This window comes from Melitaea cinxia, chromosome 16, assembly GCF_905220565.1.
Source record: "Melitaea cinxia chromosome 16, ilMelCinx1.1, whole genome shotgun sequence".
NCBI classification, from domain to species: Eukaryota; Metazoa; Arthropoda; class Insecta; order Lepidoptera; family Nymphalidae; genus Melitaea; species Melitaea cinxia.
Window position 1 is genome coordinate 11,687,284 of NC_059409.1, and position 21,941 is coordinate 11,709,224.

The 21,941-nt window shown below is 31.5% G+C and overlaps 1 protein-coding gene across 1 annotated transcript; it reads left to right on the top strand.

Moving 5' to 3' along the window:
* Positions 1 to 13,859: 13,859 nt before the first annotated feature.
* On the top strand, positions 13,860 to 16,621 carry LOC123661142 (cuticle protein 70, isoforms A and B-like). Its single transcript, XM_045596136.1, has 4 exons — positions 13,860 to 13,919; positions 15,255 to 15,329; positions 15,907 to 16,077; positions 16,362 to 16,621. The coding sequence occupies exons 1-4, from the start codon at positions 13,908 to 13,910 to the stop codon at positions 16,497 to 16,499; spliced, it is 396 nt and encodes a 131-aa protein (XP_045452092.1). The 5' UTR covers positions 13,860 to 13,907; the 3' UTR covers positions 16,500 to 16,621.
* Positions 16,622 to 21,941: the final 5,320 nt, after the last annotated feature.

Sequence of the window (21,941 nt, forward strand, 5' to 3'; positions counted from 1 at the left end):
AGGTTATGCAGCGAATAGTACTGGTAGTTTACACTAACACCTCAATCCTTTTAGTCTCTTAAGTGTTAAATTTTCCCTAAAAAATAATCAAAGCACGTCAGAAACAGAATAAATCTTTCACGTTTTATCCGTTCTCAAGTCTATCATACCGATAAATTATGAAACATAATTATATCTAATACCCTTAAAGGAGAAATTCTTGTATATGTATATGTATATGTATATATATATATATATATATATATATATATATATATATATATATATATATATATATATATATATATATATATATATATATATATATATATATATATATATATAACATAATTCGATAACACGTCATAATTCGATGTTATGTATATATAGAAATCACTGTACCCAACAATTCAATTATAATATAACGAAATTAATAGTCTGTCAATTTGTCTCTAAAAGTAGAGAATTTTATTGAGAAACTTACGTAATAATATATAAAAGACGCCTCTGTAAACTAAAACTGAAATAATAATTGTTGTTTAATAATCCGGATAATCGAAAATCCGGTTAAAATATTTTGTATACAGTAAATGACGCAGTACGATATTATTTTTCATTAATGAAAAAAAGTATTAAAATGAACAAACTCAACAGTCATAAATAAATATATCAAATATAAAAATGAAAAACTCAACAATTTTGAATATTTTTTTTACACAGAGCATAATATTTGGAAAAATACTTAAAAATTGGTATTTATATTGTGTAATTTTTCTTTAAAAGTTCAATAAACTTACAAAAAATAGATCTATCAGTACGTGCCAAGCGCAGTTATAGACGTGCGCTTGTATAGACTTAAGGTGGTCTACTCATTGACCGGTTGCTCAACCAGGCGTGACCAGGGCGTTGAACACGGAACCTTCTTTAATGTTATTGCGTAAAATTTCAATCAAGGGGTAACACAATAGACACTAAACTATGTCGAACAATGGATACAGGGATATACATAGACAACAAATTTTAGTCTTTTGGTTAATGCTTAGTCTATTAATGTCAAATATGACTGAACATTTTGTTTGTTTCTGAGAACGCATGTAGTTTGCTTCAGCTTGTAATATAGGTACTACTGCAGGGCATAGACCTCTTTCCCGTGTAGGAGAAGGATTGGAGCTTAATCCACCACACTGATTCACTGCGGGTTGACAAATTTATTCCCTACTATGAGTAATGATCGCTGTCAAGTGTATATAATAACAACCGGAACGGAACCGACAGCTTAACGTGCTGTTTGAGGCACGGTGGGGAGACCCACTAAGACAAACAAGCAAACCAGAAATAAATACTTGTATAAACATAAATATCCACTCCGAACGGGAATCGAACCCGTGACTGTCGGTGTTTAAGCGTTAGCGACACGGCACACGCACCATTACACCAGTACGTCTACCATGAGTTTCCAGAGACGATACACGTTAGCGAGTGTAGTAGAAAATTTGTATGGCAAGTTGAGCAGCGCCTCTAACGGATACTATCATTACTATATTTGGTACCATAAGTTTTCTCAGGACAGTTAAGTTAACTACACTCGTAAATGTCATTCTAGAGCGCCGATATTTTCATACAATTCGCTACCATGAGTAACATATTTGACAGATGTCACCCTGTTTAACGTTACTATTATAGTTGCGTCACTCACTTGAAAAAATCGTGCGAGAAGTTTAAAATTATTAGGTTTAAATATACTATTTAATTGCATTATATTCGGTAGAACATAGCCCCGTTCCTAAAACACAATTTACGATATAACAATATTATTTTCTATATTCAATTTACGAAATAATATAATAATATAATACAAATTATACAATTTATTTATAAAATTAATGATCACGATTTACGTTAATAAAGAAAGAGATAAATAACCATAACACTTAAATAAACACTTACTTTTTCATATAATCCACCATAAGTTCGAACTGGGAAGCATTAGTTCTCATTTTTTATATTTTGGTGTTTTAGAATTATTGTATAACAATTAAACAATATTATTGTTTCACAAGTGTTTGACAACAACTTAAGTTAGACATTTAAACTGACGGAATAAATTGAAAAAATTTAGAAGTTCTTGAGCTCGCATGAATACACTGTAATATGCTGCTTTGCATTTTTGTCGGATTATTTTAAACTTCGTTTAGACCTCACTTCATTCGAAAGTCATCATGTTTACTCTTTCTTTTTTCTATACGGAAGAAAGAGATAAAGATATTAGTAACTAATACCAATATAACGGATTTAAAACTATAAGTCTTATCGAGTGCTCGATAGACTCTATAGTGAAATTTAGAAATACTCATAATAGGTATGCAGAGCGGTCGTGGTGTAGTTCACTATGACGTATTACAATATCAACCCAAATAAAGTAAAAAGATAATATTCGTTTCATATATTACTGATCGATAAAGTCTAAGACATTAAAGATTATTAACATAACATCACTATTACTTACACATTGAAAACACAGTAGCAATAAAGATGGACGCAGATCTTCGCCTTTACAATAGACTATTACGATCTTTTAAAATGTTTCTAACAATAAATTAACCAATTAAAGGAATCTTCGACCCGCGGTAGTGTGACGGGTTTTGTTTCAACCTTATACAGAAAAGATCTTAACTCTGAATTTCAACATTCATAGATCAAAAGAAATTTAACTTATTTTTAGTTAACTATGATGTTAACGACAAACAAGGTTCTAGTAAAAAGCGCCACATATTATCTAAGCTGCAAATACCGACATTGCAGTTTAGGTTTAAAAGTTCGCTTATATTAGTCACGTCAATTTCGCATAGATGGCGGTAGATACAAAGAAATATTTTAACAAAAATGTACTTTAAAATAATAATTAAATAATATCTAATCTAACCTAATTAAACTGTTATATAAATAAAATTTATTATTTTGCCCTAGCTCAAAGCTTAAAAAATATCTCTATGAAACTCTAGAAGCATACACTCTACCTTGAATTATTGTTATGAGAATAAATCTTATCAAAACTTATTTTTAACCTTTAATTGTACTTACTTGTATGAAATATTTTTTTCGTAATCACAATATTGACTTTTCCCCTTAAAAAACGTAAATATTTAATCTTGTAAAATATTAATGATTAATTTTGTAAAAAAATTGATCATATATATTTATTTTATATAGTGTCAATAAATAAATACGAAGATAAAACTAAATAGACATATTTATATGGAATATGTATCAATATTAAATAAACTTAAAAATCAAAAGCTACGTATCTTAAGACTAGTTAAGAATCTACGATAACAGCAAGGATTTAACTCAATTAATTATTAAAGAATTTCGTAAAATTCCAAATACTACGGTAATAAACATTTGAATAGCGTTTTTTTTATTATTATTTATATAGAGCTACTACGGTGTCAGCTTAGTAACTTAATTTTTGATATGAATTTAATGTTTGAGCTAGTTTAGCTGTATTTATCAGTACTAGTGGTCGCCCAGTGGCCAACCCACCAGGGTCGCCCAGTGGGCGTCCATCATTAAAATTTAAATTAAAAAAAAAAAACAAAAAATAATGAAAACTAAAACTAAAGAACCTTTTTTAAATTTTTAATTTGACTACAGACTTTGACAATCAACAAAAGAGAGATATGCGTGTACGTGTCAAATACACGGTAGTGTGTGTAATGTTTTTTTAAATTGATTTAATATATTATATGCACTAGCTGAGTCGGTAAACGTTGTCTTGCCGCTAAACGCTATTTAAAAATAGGGGTTGGTGGTAGAAGGGTGAAAATTTAGGGTTATATGTATTTTTCAACGCCAAATCATAATAAAATAAAAAATAAATAATTTATCTAATAATTAAAAAAAAAATTAGAGGTGGACTACCCTTAATAGGGGGATAAAAAATAGGTGTTGTTCGATTCTCAGACCTACTCAATACGTACACAAAATTCATGAGAATCGGTCAAGCCGTTTCGGAGGAGTTTAACTACAAACACCGCGACACGAGAATTTTATATATTAGATTTTATAAAAGTATTAGCATTCTGCACCCTTCTCTATATAAACTATGTGCGAAATTTCACACTCCTCCGTCCGCGTAATTTCCATAAAACGGGATACAAAGTTTTTGCATCACGTATTAATATATAGATATTACGTTAGAAAAATGATTAATTTTAGTATCCAATTTTTTTTTGTTTAAAACTAGGTCGGCAAACAAGCGTACGGCTCACCTGATGGTAAACAATTACCACTTTACACATTACAATTACCGCTTTGCCGACCCTACCCCAATTCCCCCCAGGAGCTCTGTTCACCTTACTCACCAACAGGAACACAACCCTGCTTGTAAACGGTCTGTGAGGTCGAGGTAAAAATTGTCTTTTTACTACCTAAGGTCGGGCTGCTCCATATATTTAAGTAGGAAATTTCCTGCTGTGTTCTACCTCACTAATGTATATTACTTATATAAGAATGTACATCAAATTTATACTAAGAGTCATTTACAGTGTTAGAATGTGAGTTTGGATTATCATAGCATATAATCTAGGCGATCGGTCGCGTGTCACGATTTTATCGATTTCCAAGTAGATTTGTATGCATTTTTTATTTAAATCGACCGACCCAGATACCCCCGTGGACAGTTTGAATACGTAAATGAGAAACCATTTGAAAAATTAATGAACTTATAATATAGGTTCGCTGTCCCCGTTTCGGTTTAAAACACTGCATGGTTTAATTTGTCTGTAATTTTTATAATTATTATACTATAACTAGCTGACTCGGCAAACGTTGTTTTGACTCTAAACGCTATTTAAAAATAGGGGTTGGTGGTAGAAGGGTGACAATTTAGGGTTGTATGTATTTTTCAACGCCAAATCACAATTAAACAAAAAATAAGTAATTTATCTAAAAATTAAAAAAAAATTAGGGACGGACTACCCTTAATATTTATTGGGATGGAAAATAGATGTTGTTCGTTTCTCAGACTACCCAATATGCACACAAAATTTCATGAGAATCGGTCAAGCCGTTTCGGAAGAGTTTAACTACAAACACCGCGACACGAAAATTGTATATATTAGATTATATCTATACTGATATTATTAAAAATACTTGTATTTTATTTTGAATGCCTATGAAAAACTCAAAAACTACTGAACTGTTTTAAAAAATATTTTAGCATTTGTTTTATTTATATTAGAAATAAATAAAAAATTAACTGATGTACTTAGGGGACTCGTCGATTTGTGTGTTTTTAAATAAATTTACATAGAAAACAATTCGTTATCATCGCCGTCTAACAGTCGTCCGAAGCTGCATAAGCCTCCAGGACGGACTACTAACACTCACAGTCGTGAACTGACTCGTCTTTCTTAGCTATAAATATGCCACAACTCGTAGAACCTATATAGCTGTCCACTTGACAAGGGTAGCCTGATATGTGTACAATTACTTCTGTATGAAGCATGAGTCATCCAGCTTTATAGAATCAGCTAAGATAGTAAAATTATTGGTAGTCAGACACACAACATATTATTGGTTGTCAATTAAATATGGTTAAATAACATGGCTATTTCTTTTTAATTTCGTTTCAAAAAAAAACGGGAGATATGCCTTAACAGAGGAAATCCTTGGAAATGTTCGCAGTTTATTGCTACCTGTTTCTTATCTTAAATTAGATTAGGCTCGTAACAAAAACCTCACAGCATGTACGAATTTACTAATATATATACGAATCTTTGACGGTTCGCGACGGTTCGAGCGGTCAATTTTTGATATGATATTCAAAAATGTTTAGAATTCCTAATGTGTGGGTAACACAAAAATAAAATCATAGATATTAAAAATAGCATGGTATCGTCTCCTGTCTATCTAGCGGGTACATCATTCCATAGCTAAATTGGCTAGAGCGCCGACACGGTCAGTCGGAGACGCGGGTTCGAACCCCGCTGGAGCGGTCAATTTTTGATATGATATTCAAAAATCTTTTAAGTCTGTCAAACAATTGTCCATGAACAGATTAAACAGCTACGGTGACGCTACACATCCCTGTCTGACACCTTTTTCGATATTAAACCATTCAGTGTAGGCCCCGTTTATAGTTATTTATTTAATACATGTTACATTTTGATTTTGATAATTCTTATTTTGTTGGAAAGAAGATATCCCAAGTGTGATAAGGAAACCAGGATCTGATGATGGAATCCCAGAGAAATCAAGGGACACCCTCGTAAAACGTAGTGGCGACTGGTGCGTTTGTTAATTTTTTTCATCCACTTACGTTGTATTACTTGTCGATGTAATTAAAGTCGGTTTTTTTCGTTTGCCAGCAAACGCAATTATTAGTATGTATTTATTACTAGTTGTAGGTACCGATTTTAGTGATTCTTTTTTTATTCGAAAGCTGGTAGTTGTCGTGAGGCTTTATTTAAATTTAAGCTAATCCTCAGGGGAAGTTTTTGAGTTATTATTAATAACGTATTTAATTGATTATTATGTTTGACAACATATGTTTAAAAGTTGATTTGGCTAAAATTGGAAATGTAAATGCTCTTTTGTAAGCTCATTCGGGAACAACTGTTCCCGAATGGGCGATCGATTGATTATTTCATTTTAAAATACTCATGTTTAAATGAACAGTTTTATGAAAAAATGGAAAGCTACGATAACAATTGTTCTTATTTATTTATTTGACACAACTTACCACTAACTCAGAAATCAAATATTCAATTAAAATATATATAGCTTAATTTATAAAATATTGATTTTTTTTTATATATACATTATTATTTATTCAGTTAATCAAATTTAAAACAAGATACGCTCAATTCTGCGATAACAAATCTACTTTTAACAAACAGTATGCATTTTCTTTATTCATTTAAAAACAGCTGTTTATTTAGTCAAAAGATTTCATTTATATTCGCAATAGGTCGTTACATTTTATGCTTCTCCAGCTACTAGTTCATTAATCGTAAAATATAAATCCGATACTCGTTCAGGCTAACTAAATCTAGTCTAACTATTAAGAAACCTTACGACATCTGTCTTAAAACTAAGTCCTTTGATTTAAAGGTAATAAACTTTTAAAATATGTTGAAGCCAAATATTACAACTTTGAAGTTAATAAACGAAAATATTTGTTTTATACTTTATATATACATGCATATTAATATATTATGTATGTGTTGTTGTAATGTTTGCTATCAGTCTAAGATTTTCACCATCCTAAGGGACATTGAGTGTAAGCGTATTTATTTTTTATTTATTTATAATTTTCTAACGTCGCGGGCCTGTTTCACCGTTTTCTGACCTTTTTATCAATAAGATACCTATTTCTATTTGCATACTGTAAATCAAGGTTGTATTTTATTATTTAAGGTGTAACAAATTAAATGGCCTATTTGACTTCCAGCTAATAAAGCCCACAGATACTTAAGTCTGAGGTAAACTTTATGAACAGAAGAAACAGGCCTTAGACTGTTACCTAGAGTGCTCGCGCTATGAGCATTTTGCCGCCCGCAGCATAAGAATCGCGTTATTTTTACACGACATAAACAAGCGAACGGCTCACCTGATGGTAAGCGATCACCGCAGCTTATAGATGCCTACAACACCAGAAGTATTACATTTTACAAAACAGCGTGACTACTGTAGGTTAAAAAATCAAACCGCTAAATAATCTTGTCCAATTCTGCAGATTGCAATATCGCAATGGTTTATAAATATATGGTACGAAATACAAAACTTGCAAAATTCGTCATAAAATTTATAACCGTAGCCATGAAATAGACATACAAGTCTGGCCTAACGAGACACCGGGAATTTCTCAACGTGTATATGAAAATAACGGCATTTCCTCCAGCTTGCAATTACCCGTATTTATGTTAACACGGTTTTTGTCTCATTCCTCAATTGGTCTAATTTAATCACCTAAAATAGCTAATTATAATATGTATTTTATTCCATTTAATAAATATGAAAAAAAAAATACTCATGAGTACAAAAATATATAATGTAATTAATTAATTTACACCTGCTCGCTTAGGTATAATGAATTTAAGATCTGAGTAGCTTCAGTGGACATGATAAAAACCGTTGGAGACCAATTGAGAAATGAGAGTGAATATATATATATATAATTAACTAGTGCAATATATAGAATTGTATATGTATTTTAGGCCCCACTTAAATTCTTTAGTGCTGTGTGGCTACGGCACTAAAGAATTTAGCCACCCCCTCTCTTCCCGTGGGTGTCGTAAGAGGCGACTAAGGGATAACAAGGTTCCACAACCACCTTGGAACTTAAGAAGCCGACCGATGGCGGGATAACCATCCAACTGCTGGCTTTGAAATATACAGGCCGAAGACGGGCAGCAGCGTCTTCGGTGCGACAAAGCCAGTACTGCGGTCACCAACCCGCCTGCCCAGCGTGGTGACTATGGGCAAAACACATGAGTTCACGTTATTTTTGGCGTAAACTTGTGGAGGCCTATGTCCAGCAGTGGACTGTATAGGCTGTAATGATTAGGCCCCACGGCCCCCAGTAGGATTTACTGTCACAAACTAGTCCCAGATCGCGATAAATAGCTTAGAGATATTAGGCACACTTGTTTTGTTTTGTACATGTCTGTTGGATGTAGATGTATCTCGTAAGCGATTAAAATTTAAAATTTTACGGAAAAGAACAAAAAAGTTTGTGTGTCAGCTCCGACGCACGACTGGAGTTTACTCCTTCAGACCGACTGTCTAAATAGGCACAAAAAAGGCTTACTAGTCTATGAAAAAATTCGTATCATATCAAATGGTAGATAAATGGCCAGATAGGTCATTCGTTTAGTACATTTTACTCCTCATATTTTTGCATACCGGGGGGCCTGGTATGAAAGTCGACTGTTAAGGAAGTATTTTTATTATTCTTTGTTACACTTTAAAAAAAACATAATCATAAATCATTTTTACAAGGGATGCTGGCAAGGACGAACTTATCTCTAAAATAGATCTCTAGCAGTCTACCCATGGTGGTGAGAAATGATGTTACCGCGGGACTCATAAGCGCAAGAGTGATAAAGTAAAAAAAACTGAACAGTAAGGAAAAAAACTCCAATAAATAAATATTACACAACTATTATAAATAAATACTAAAAAAATTAACGTATAACTTTAGTTAAGATAGAAGATGAAAACAAAAGTATAAAAATGTGATTGCTATAAGTCGTTACTAATTCGATAATATAAATAAATCACTGCATAAATAACACATTATTCGTCACTCTTTATTTGGTAATAACACGTAACAACTTATTGACACGTCACAAAAAAATTAAACGATTATGGCATACACTTATTTCGTTAATTAAGCTATAATATTTTTTATTTTTATAATAAATTCCAGTAATTAAAAGCAAGAATGTTGCTATAACGATGATTTTATGTCATCTGTGTCGATATGATATTCGTAAATGGCTTGAATATTCAACTTCTTTTTGTTGAAAATTACAACACACGCGTAACTGTTACAAGCATATTCAAACCATACCACACCATACCATACCACATTATAACCATACCGTCTCAAATATTTTAAATTATTTATTAATTAATTTTATTAAGAAATTAATAATTAATTTAAGTCTTGATTTTTTTAACGCATCGTTTTATCCACGTACTGTTGTTGCATGTAGTACAGTATATTATTAGGTGTACAATAAACGTAAATAATTTAGACACTAAACTTGTAGGTAAGCTTATTATCTGATTCTGTGATTCCGTCCAGGCGTGTCGAAGGAACACCCCAGAGGTTTTTTTTTTTTTTTTTTTATAACAATATATATCCACGGGCTTATAATGCCCGTGCTCTTGTTATTCCAATTATTTGTTTGTTACTCTCGATTACCTTGGCACCTACATATGCAACTTAGAGACTAATTAAACTAAGCTTAGTATCTCTAATGCCACGTGAGTCCACCGACCAAAATTTAAAGTTATGCTAACTTAATTTACTTATATATATAATTACTACTATTTATTATTACTTTTTCCTTTTCTTCACTTTTATCTTACAATTATCCAGGGGTAGAAGCTGTGTACATTTCTTGACATTTTTGTATTTATACTGTTATTTTTATTATCTAAGTTTATATTTACACTTATATGCTAGTTATCATATATGTACACTTATTTCCTAGTTACCTTATATATACACTTATGGCCTACTGGCCTACTTACAATATACACTTAGCCTAGGTTACTGTTAGTAAGATATTTTTTTCTTCGTTTTTTGTTTCTTTTTTATATATATTCTTATATATTTATCACCATATATGTAATTTTTTTTTAAATTAATATTATATAATTAATCTTAATTAATTTGTTACACATGTTAAATATAAATAATTTGTACACGTTATGTTATATGTAATTAATCCTATTTAATTTAGTAATTAGTATTTATACCCCAGAGGTTTTAGTCTGTGCGACTCGGACATACCCTCCAGCTCCCCCGGGCTGTAGGCATCCGTTAGGGATTTCCTCTGGGTAAAAAAAAGGTAAGCTTATTATATTAAACAAAAGAAAATCATGTTAAAATTCGAAAAAATTTAAATCAAAATTTTTAAGCCTACATTTTAAAATTCACAGAAAAACTTCAGTTTTTTTTTGCATAATCTAAACTAGCAAAACCTATTTTTTTTATTTATTATGAAAATCACTGATACTTTCCAAGAACCTAAATATAAATTATATTTTTATTATTCCGTCTGGAGTTGAAGACTGGTTTAATTATACTGTTTATTATAAAATTAAAAATAATAAATTATAAGTCGCAATATGTCAAAACTATATAATTAAATCCAACATATATAGTCACTTTATTATGCCATGGTTTGCAAATAATACTGAGAAATTTTCAAACGTATGCGTCAAAAAATAACAAACACCAAATGAACAGTAAATTACGGTATAGTAAAAATAGACTTAGAAATGTAAAGACCATCGAAAATTCGTGAATTCCGAGACATGCCATGACCTTTTTTCTGATAAAATTATGGTCTGACATAGTATGCTATAATTTTCTTGAGAAAAAATGTACGCGACGTTAGAAATTTAATATGAATGAAGTATTCAGTCGACCACACCTTTTTAAAGGTAATAAAAACTAGAACGTTTAAGGACATTCCATAAAAAAATTGTCAATTATAGCTTTACTTCGATGCATACATATTAAGTTTATAGTATTACTAGCTTTTACCCGCGGCTTCACTCGCATTGGATTTTTTAAAATAAAAAGTATCCTTTGTCACTTCTAATACAACAAGAATATGTGTACAAAATTTCATGATGATCGGTTAGTAGTTTTCGCATGAAAGCGTAACAAACAAACTTACATTCATATTTATAATATTATAGTAGGGATTGGGGATAGTAGGGTCTAAAAACGAAATCTCGGATATGAAGATCTCCTCTTCACAATAGTTATTTCTTAATTATTTTAATATTTATTTAATGAAACAGACATATTTTCTTCTCGTTCTTTAAATTAATCCATTTCCACAACTAACCACAAAGCACTTGTTCATTTCGAAGAATTGTTGATTAAATATCGTAAAAAGGCACTCTAGTATTTATTATTCCAAACACATTTCCCGGATTATTTACACGTGTATTTTAAAAAGTCATTTGGAAATACATAAATAATTCATTGATAAGTGCAACGAAAACCATTTCATTTCTAGCCTTTCGCGTATTTTACGTTTTGCAATGACATTTTCGTAATTAGATAGAAAATTTTCTGTAAATTGCTTTGCTATATACGAAAAATGTATTATTGATGAGGTTAAAATGCTGTTGAGTAAAAGTGACATACTAAGAAGTATAAATTATCTAATGAAATACTTTGAACTAGTATTGTCGTATCTGGATAAAGTAGGCATTAATAAATACATATGACATAACTAGAATGATTAAAGGATAAGCGTTCTTAAGGTGATGTCAAATTACTTTTGCATTTATTGAATCCGAGAGGAGCTCTTAGAAACTAAAAATTACATTTTTTTTTTCTTCTGACTTCTCTTTTTTCTTGTAATTGATGATAAAGATGTATCGGCAGTAACGATATATAACGATGTATCGCAGTAGCTAGCCGTCAAAGGCACGACCATGATACACAAATATTTGTAGATTAGGTCATACACATATTTGTCATGGTCTATTTGGGTTGGAATAGTTTTCCCAGGCTCCCAAATACAAGGTTTTGTCTTACTTTTAAAAGACCTTTGTATGTAAAGCTTCTTATTTTACCACTGATGTAATTAATAGTACTTAAAAAAAATACTACTTGAAAAAAATATCAGTGAACATGAATGTCAAATGAGTCACAATAATTACAGCCCCAGTCTCAAGTCTTACTGTAACTTAGCACTCTTAGGCGAGGAGTCTACGATTAAGATAGGTTACATGAGGTGAAGAAACAATTATTTAAAAAAAAAAAACAATTCTTGTTACAACAGAATAAAAAGATGCATATTAATAACAATAACAATAACATACATAAGTATGTAACTTTTGATTTAAAAAAAAACAATTTAGATTTTTGGAAGTAATAGGGGCGCAAACATTTTGTTTTGCATATGTTAAACCACCCTAACTAAAAGACTGACGACAATAGATTTTTTTTTACATTTTTAGTAAAAATGCACCAAAAATATAAAAGATTATAAAGTCACTCTTTCGAAAAGTGTTTTTTTTTTTGGTCCCTCTCTTTGACCACTACTAATGTTAAGAATGAATAAATGATAGTAAAGAATGTTTTAAGCGTTATAAATAATTACAGATATATACTTGAAACGTCCTTGTTGACCTTTACAAGATTTAAAGATAACTGAAGTAGGTAACAAGGGTGTCAACTATAAATAATATAATTCAGTTTAAAGTTTTGTTTTAAGAATACCTGAATAGAAAACCGCTGCAGGTCAACCCTGGTTGCCACACCTAAGTTTCTATTTAAAATTAATTATGTGTATTTAAAATATTGTAAGAAAACTACATGGCTTAAAAGATTTTTTAAATATTTTCGTTAATCTGTCTGTCGCCTTCTGTAGTAGCGTGACATGACATGGCTTCAGCTTTTATTCATAAAATAATGGAATTATAGCAACAGGCAATATCTATAGGACTAACAATAAGAGACTTACATTTTGTTACAATACTAGTATCACTATACTCAAAAACAAACTCATAAATATAAATAGGTTAATACATCTTTGAGAATATCAATAAAACACGACTATAACTTGTTGACTACAGTTGACGACAGGCTTAGGTCTGTCGATACTTTAAATATACCTACAGGAAGAAATTCTTTATATCGGCTTTGACTCTAGGTTCATTTCATATGATTAATGGGAGAACGGAAAGCCGACGACTACCTTCGTTTTACGTCTTTTCCTCAAGGGTAGAATATGGTAACGTACAAAACTGTGGTTTGTGGGTAACACTTTACTAATTCAAAAATTTCTGGGAGAAAACTAGTGGATAGTTTATGTCAAACGACCTGTCCCTATATTTTTATGTTCAAATTAATTTAAATACCAAAAAATAAACATAATTATAATATCATTAGCAATGTTAGCTTTAAAAAAAATACGCAAATCTAAATCCAATAAATAAAACATGAAATTAGTCTATATAAGAAATATTTATCTAAATATGGTGTATGTGGTAACCGCCCTTGCTTGTACATATCTAGGTACATGAAATTAAGGCGACCTAGGATGTCTAACCCGGCCCTGCGGGCTGGTTCGGACTGAAATACCAAATCGGTATAAAAGGTGCGTGTGCGCATTAATTCGTCACTAAACATTTTTAGTTCGTTAGCAACGGTCTCAAACATGCGTTCCCTTGTAAGTATTGATACATTTATTTTTTATCTATATATTCTTTTTATCTGTACCTCGATGAAGATTTTGGAACTCTACCAATACTTGATTTAAATTATTCAAATTAACTTTTACATTGAATATTGTCGTGTATAATCCGAAATAAATGTTATTATTATTATTTTTATTTTATTTTTGTTTTTTTTTTTTAAATTACTTTGATTTATTTGTAACAAAACAAAAATAATATATTAGTTTACAAATAATAACAGCTAACTCAATAATAACAAAAATTATATGCAAACTTAATAAATAAAAACTACAACTATTCAAAATAAAAAAAAAATGATTATAAACTAAAATACAATTAACATCACAAGAGTTCATGACTAATTTGTTTCCTACTGTCTCCTGCATAACTTGACTTAGTAACTTTTTTTGCAAAGTTAAAATTGATACTATAATTATTTAATAACATTCCTATTACAAAGAAAGTTTATAGCAAAATATGGGTATTGTACCTTTGTATGATGATATGATACATTTTCTCATACCTACGCTGAAGCTTAAATCTGAAAAGATCGTTAATTTGTAATAATTACTAAAATTAAATATATTATAATGAACGACTGTAGCTAATCAAAAAGACATTGCACTGCCATGCGAATTATCAAATGCTTAAAATTTAGCAAGTTCTCTAAATATTTCAAACGTTAATTTGAGAATGATAAAATAGCCTTATTTGGTAAATAGTCTATACACGACTCTAACACGAAATGAATTTTTCAATTCAAACCAGTAGCTTTATATTATTAGTAAGCATTGTCTGCATACTTTTTTTCGTTTATCATTCTGTATGAACCTTTTACACAAAATATCGAAAAAATTTAAAAAAAATGATTTGTTTTAACGTGTTTTTTAATGGAGGGTTGACCAAGAGAAATAGCCAAGTACATGTCTAATTTAATATCTTTAAACGCGCATTTCTTGTATATATAATCTGAATCTTGGAAACGGCTCCAACAATTTTCATGAAATTTTGTATGCAGGAGTTTGGGGGGCGATAAATCGATCTACCTAGGATTAATTTTTAGAAAATGTCGTTTTATCTATGTTTTCAGGCAATGAAAAAATGGCTTCAATATTATTAGAATACGAAGGTAAATTTCGACTCCATTTCTAATGTATATAATAGCTCAGGTGGGAAATCGGGCAGTCGCAACACGAGAAGAGCTAAGCTCGGTCATTTAGGTACTGGTAGGTAATAAAACTAACAAGCAGGTACCTATAGAAAGAAAAGCCGATTTAATCGTGGAAAATGTCGAGTGTACAATGCAATACGATTATGTGTATTTCCAGGTACTATTCGCCCTCCTCTCCGTGGCTGCGGCCAAACCAACCCCTGGATACTTATCCGGGTGGGACGCACCATCTGTGAGTATTATCCAACCAATAAAATACTATAAAATATATTTTATTTGTTTATATTTTATTGTACAGAAGTAACTGCTGTAAGTTGTACCAAACTCAGTATTTATCCTATAGCTCTGGGACACACGAAACCCTTGATACCGATAGTTACTTCTAGTAGGAAAACCGTCCAAAAACTCACAGTAGACTGACAAATTAGAATCACACCGTTTCCTATATAAAGAAGACATTTAGCCAAAGGTGGAATACCATTTTGATTTAGTTGCAAAATACAATGCTTTTAAAGTCTGTAAAAGTCCGATGACTGTCACTACATTGTATATTTTATTACAAATGTTATTATTATATTATTAATTAGTTATTAATGTTGTTATTATATTATCTATGAAATATTTAGGAGATCGCTATTTTAGATTGTTGATTATTAGCTCATTTCACCGACAATTTTTTAGTACTCGAAAAATATGTCAACTAAGCATTAAGTTTATACAATTATCTATTTAACTAAAATAAACAATCGAAATATCAAAAATGACAAAATAGGCACGTGAAGTTGACTGAAATATTGATATCCTTACAGATAAGCTTCGACCACCAACCCCTCACAATATCGCACGCAGAGCCCGTTTACCAAACGATCCAGGCTGCTCCTGTGGTCCACGCTGCGCCGGTGGTCCACGCTGCTCCGGTGGTCCACGCTGCTCCAATTGCTGTCTCTAAGGCAGCCACGAGCTACTCTTCGTTCCAGCGCGTGAGTATTTATAAATATTCTATACAAAATTTTACACTTAACAAATTAAATAAAATAAAAAAGATTATTTGATTAAGTTCAAATCCTACTTAAACAATAACTTTGGATATATTCAAGTGAAAGTTTAATACATCCATTTTTTTTTCTTTATGTAAAATATAATATTTTAGATAATAATATTTGTATATACAATATATGAAAACTTAAAAAAAAGATGAATTTAGTTTTATTCTTCAAACCAAATCAGCAAGCAGCAACAATAAAATATATAAATATCTTAATAGGTAATCCACCCAGTCGCGCATAAGGTAGTCGCGCAGCCTGTTGTCCACGCAGCCCCAGTCATCGCACAGCCTATTGTCCATGCTGCCCCAGTAATCTCTCATGCCACATACGCTGATTCTTACGGTCATGGGTGGTAATTGGTAAATGGTAACTTATTTGTATTGTAAATAAAGTTTATTCGTTATGTCTGTTCGTTAGCGCGTTGAGATCATGCCCGATGTGTCGGGGTGGTGCAAATAAATATTTATATCAGTATTTACATTTGTGTTTTATTTCATCTTTCATAATATAATATTAATAAATAACCCTGACCTTAACTCGTTTATTTATTTAAAATAACGCTAAAAGATTGCCTATATTCAAAAAGCGTACACTTGAATTTTCTGAAAGCGAAAAAGATTTTAAAATGATAAATATCTTTCAAGCTTCTCAAGATTAGGCAAATCAAATTTTAAACACTATTTTCTTAGAACTAAAAATAAATATAAAATAAAGCTTCTTTAATTATTTTATTATCAGTAAAGATCACTCAAAAAAAGAAGCTGTTTTTGAGTTAAAGAAATTAAAGCATTATCTCGTTAAATTCAACAGATTAACTCAAAATCAAAAATAACTTTATTCAAATAGGCCCCAATGGCACTTTCGGATCGTCATTTTACAAATTAAAATTTTCGTTGATGGTGTTTATTATTTTTTTCTAAAAGTAAAGCTACCACTGATTCGGAATGTAGATCCTGCAAAGAAGAACGGGTAAGAAATTCCGCAGTTACTTACTAATTAGCTACTAATTTTAGACGATAAAAAGTACAGTTTTTTTTAATCAAACTAATCTAAGTATACGTATATCGAAACCCATAACCTAAAACAAACAAACACCTTTAATGTTCATAATAGCATTTAATATACAGTAAAACAAAACATTTAAATGTATGACATTAAATTAAGTCCACGTCTTCGAAGTGACCTAGCTGTAAGCTTTAAATAACTAACTATAGTTTTCTATGGAAAATAGGTCATTACTTCTCATTAAAGTCATTCTGTGACATAAAATCGAATAATAATTGACGTGTATTCATGTGATCGATATATGGTGAACGATGTAAATTAATATTAGAAGATGAACTATAATAACGGTAATGACTAGGGATGTTCGTACAGCTTATTTATAAGATAAAAAATAATAATAAAATTGTCTGGAAGAAATGGCTAACTAGCCATAAGACCGGCCTCTTGTACTACACATTCTTAAGTTGTCTGTATTATTATTATTTTGAATTTGCATATTGTTGTGTACAATGAAGAGTAAATAAATAAATAATAAAATAAATATAGTAGCGAATTGGCTTTGTTTTTAAAACGTTTATTATTTATGTTTCTTAACAGTTACAGGCAACCTGGTAGGCCTGATGGCAGGAACGGTAGGAACGGCTGTACAGCGTTGTTAAAATACATACCTACACCTGATTTAACCATTTTAGGTACTTTAAATAGATCAACACACTATAATAAAGATTCAGCCTGTAATTTTCCACTGCTGGGCATAGGCTTCTTTCTCCATGTAATAGAAGGATCGGCACTGCGGATTGCCAGATATATACTCTACTATGAGTAATGATCGCTATCAGGTGTATATAATAACAAAAGAGAACGGTAGCTTAACGTGCTCTCCCGGGCACGTGAGGAGACCCACATGGATTTCTCCTTGTGGATCTTTGCGTCCAAACCCAAAAGAAGTATTTGTAGAAATACAAATATCAATCCCGGATGGAAATCGAACGCAATCTGTCGGTGTTTAGCCGCGTAAATGGCGCACGCGTTTGTTCAGCAATAAATTTACTTCTCACTGTTTACTACTACTAGAAATAGTAACTACATCTATATAAATAGAAATGAATAGTGCTAAGCGCATAACTTCGAGAATGGCCCAACCAAGTCGGCTAATTTATTTTTTTGTATGTACCTCAAAGCCCACGGAAAGCTTTGATATTATGAGTGAAGTCTATACGGGCAGCTAGTACTTAATAATTATTGCTTACTAGAAGTTTAATGTAGGACGCTATAGAAGTTATTTAAATGTATAAATTAATTGGTCTTAATCAATAATTATCTTAACTAGCAGTTTAACCGAACATTTTTAAAATGCTACATCAGTACATAATATAAAACAAAGTCGCTTCACACTGTCTGTATGCTTAGATCTTCAAAACCACGCAACTGACATCAATGCGGTTTTGTTTAGTAAATAGAGTGATTCCAGAGGAAAGTTTTTATCTATAAAACATGCACAATATAGTAGAGGAACACTGATAGTTTTAGAGGTTTCTAATATGATGTCGTAAATGAACACATTTTTTTGCGCTTATATTGCAAACGCTGGCTGAACCCTACGAGATAGATTAAAATAATGTACTACAGTATTGGTCTACAAAAAGTCCACGATGATATATATCTATCTCTTAGGGATAACCCACAATAACCTTTTTTTAGTATCAGCATTGCATCCGGGGCCGGGTCGCTAGTACATTATAATAAATTAATAATCAACTTACATTGAAGTAAATATTTATTATAATAAAACTCTAACTTTAAGAAATGCTTTTAATAATTATTTATTGTACCAAAATTTATTAAATGTTATAGAGATCAAATAAACTTTGTAAGTTCTTAAAATAAACGTATACATACATATTTGAAAAACGCGCCTAAAACTCTATCAAAACGAGAACTCGTGCGATGAATCCGACAATAAATCGCAATGATGGGTTGTTAAATCGATACAAAAGCACATCACTAGATATCGCGTGTTCGAAGCATTAAACTGTCCTGTGAACTGGGTCTAGTACTATCACCATGACATTTATATACACGGAACGTAATCATATTCATATTTCCATAAAATTTTTGATACTGATTTTGAAAAACGATGTATAATCATCCAAAGGCTAAACTTAAACCTTAGTCTATTTTATAAATAATTTGCATATATACACACACACACACACACAATAAATAATTACAATACATAGTTATTACTTAAAATACATAATATTATTTTTATTTTGTAAAAAATTACATCTTAATAAGATTTATAATTCTACTAAATGAAAACATATTGACACTTATGTAAGATAAAAGAATGATAATTAAAAATAACAAAAACAATAATTTGTACTTTGTATTTGTACACATACCATGGACACTCTACAAAAAGTAAAAATATTTGAACCAACCACAGCAAGCTTTCAGTGACTTAAATGCCTTGAAACTGAACACACATACCTTCACTACAATGAGTAATACCGTGGAGCTATCAAAACGATAAAGCCTTTATTGTGATTGCAGTAAGGATGATAATAGCATTAACAAAAGTCGTCTTGATATTGTGATTTGATAGTTCGCATAATGAATGCGTGGTCAGGCGACGGTTGTGATAACATGGGACCACCAGTGACTCGTAAGTTAAAAATCAAAGGCATTAATTAAAATTTAAAATGAACAAATGAATGTTTATGTGCGCGTCTGAAACTTTCTGAAGGTTCGTGACATATTTGGTTGACGAATTGAGTTGTTTATTTATTCAGAAAAGAAACACCATCGACAATTTCAACAAGCATTATTTTAAAAAAGTTTACCGATAGGTATAATTATGGCTAACGGATACGTCTTTGTAGACGAACATATTAATGTTCATATAACTATTATTATTTAAATACGATTCCAAATACGCCCATACCAGTATAGTCGCCAGCGCCTTAACGCCGGCGATGGCAGTTGTGGATTCGATTTCAGTTAATAGAGCATAAATATTTGCTTCTGTTCTGAGTATGTACCTCAACTTTGCACCTTTGTACCTCAGAGAGGACATGAAGCAGTCGATCACGGTTATTATCATAGACACCTTTTTATTTTGCATTAGAGTGGTATTTGAGATTAAGCACTAATCTTTATCCTATAATGAAAACAGTATTTTGCCGTCCATATTGAGGAGTGTGTGGCTACGGTAGTAAAGAATATAGCCACCCTCTCTCTTCCCGTGGGTATCGTAAGAAGCGACTAAGGGATAACACAGTTCCACTACCACCTTGGAACTTAAAAAGCCGGTCGATGGTGGGATTACCATCCAACTGCTGGCTTCGAAATACACAGACCGAAGACGGGCAGCAGCGTCTTCGTTGCGACAAAGCCAGACCTGCGGTCTCCAGCCCGGCGTGGTGACTAAGGGCAAAATACATGAGTACACGCCATTTTTGGCGCGAACTTGTGGAGGCGTATGTCCAACAGTGGACTGCGATAGGCTGATGTGTGTGTTCTATATATATTCCATACTATGTAAATATTATCAATTTCTGCCCAAACGAAGCTGCGGGCAACTGCTAGTTCAATATAATTTGCTTTTCATTGCAGTTTAATCATTATCAATATAGTTAACTGCGCAAACGACCCAACAGTTTAGTTACCTAGTTATCAGTCTTCTACATCGAAAATATCTATCTATAAATAAATGGCCGGTTACTAAACTCACAATCGCTAGGGCAACAGATAGTTGCCAACACCACTGTGCTAACCAGTCATAATAATAAAACAAGAGGAATTCGTTAAAAAAAAAAGAAATAAAAGGTGCTAAAAAAAGAAAAACCACCTTCCAAATGTTAATTTTATTAAGTTACATCTGATAATTCTTTTTTTATTCGTTATGATCATGACAAGGTTTATATACCTAAAATAAATAAATAAATCACTGTTTTCACGAAATAAATACCTATGGTTGTACGAAGTTCACCGAGTCCGAATTTAAAATAAATTGACCTCGAACATCTTAATGAATTGAATCGACGTAGTAGAAAGTGCTAGGTATTCTAAAATCGATTAACGTAAGGTCGATCAACTGTAGCAGGTATTTTCATCAGCGATTCAAATCTTTGTGCTCCACAGCTCTAATTTGTAAACAATTCATAGTGTATGAAAGGCATGAAAAGCTAATTGTTATAGGTTGAAGTTCTCGAAATATTGTAACATCAAATAATTGGAATAAAATTAGGTAATGAGTACTTCAATAATTATAATTGAACTAAAGTAAGAAATAAAAATAGCTATTTTTATAATCGACTATATACTTTTTTAATAGGTTAGAAATACAAAACCGAAAAACGGCTCTATTATACGGCTATCGAGAAAGGGTTATATATCTCACAGGTAGGATTAGCTTTTGGTTTTTTAACAACGAAATTATAAAACGGTGTAATATTTACATAGACGAAGGTCATCATCATCACTTCAGTCTATCACAGTCCACTGCTGGACATAGGACAAGTTCGCGCCAAAAATGGCGTGAACTCATGTGTATTGCCCATAGTCACCACGCTGGACAGGCGAGTTGATCACCTACTATATTATAATTTAGATAAGGTACAGCAGAAAATAGCTGGGAGGCCATCCATAAATTACGCCACACAAATTTCACGATTTTCAGACCTCTCCCCTATCCTTGTCATAGATGGCCATATTTTTACCCTCCTTACCTAGTATGACATCACATATTTTGCATTTGTCAACTGTAAAGTATTATTTATTAAATTAAA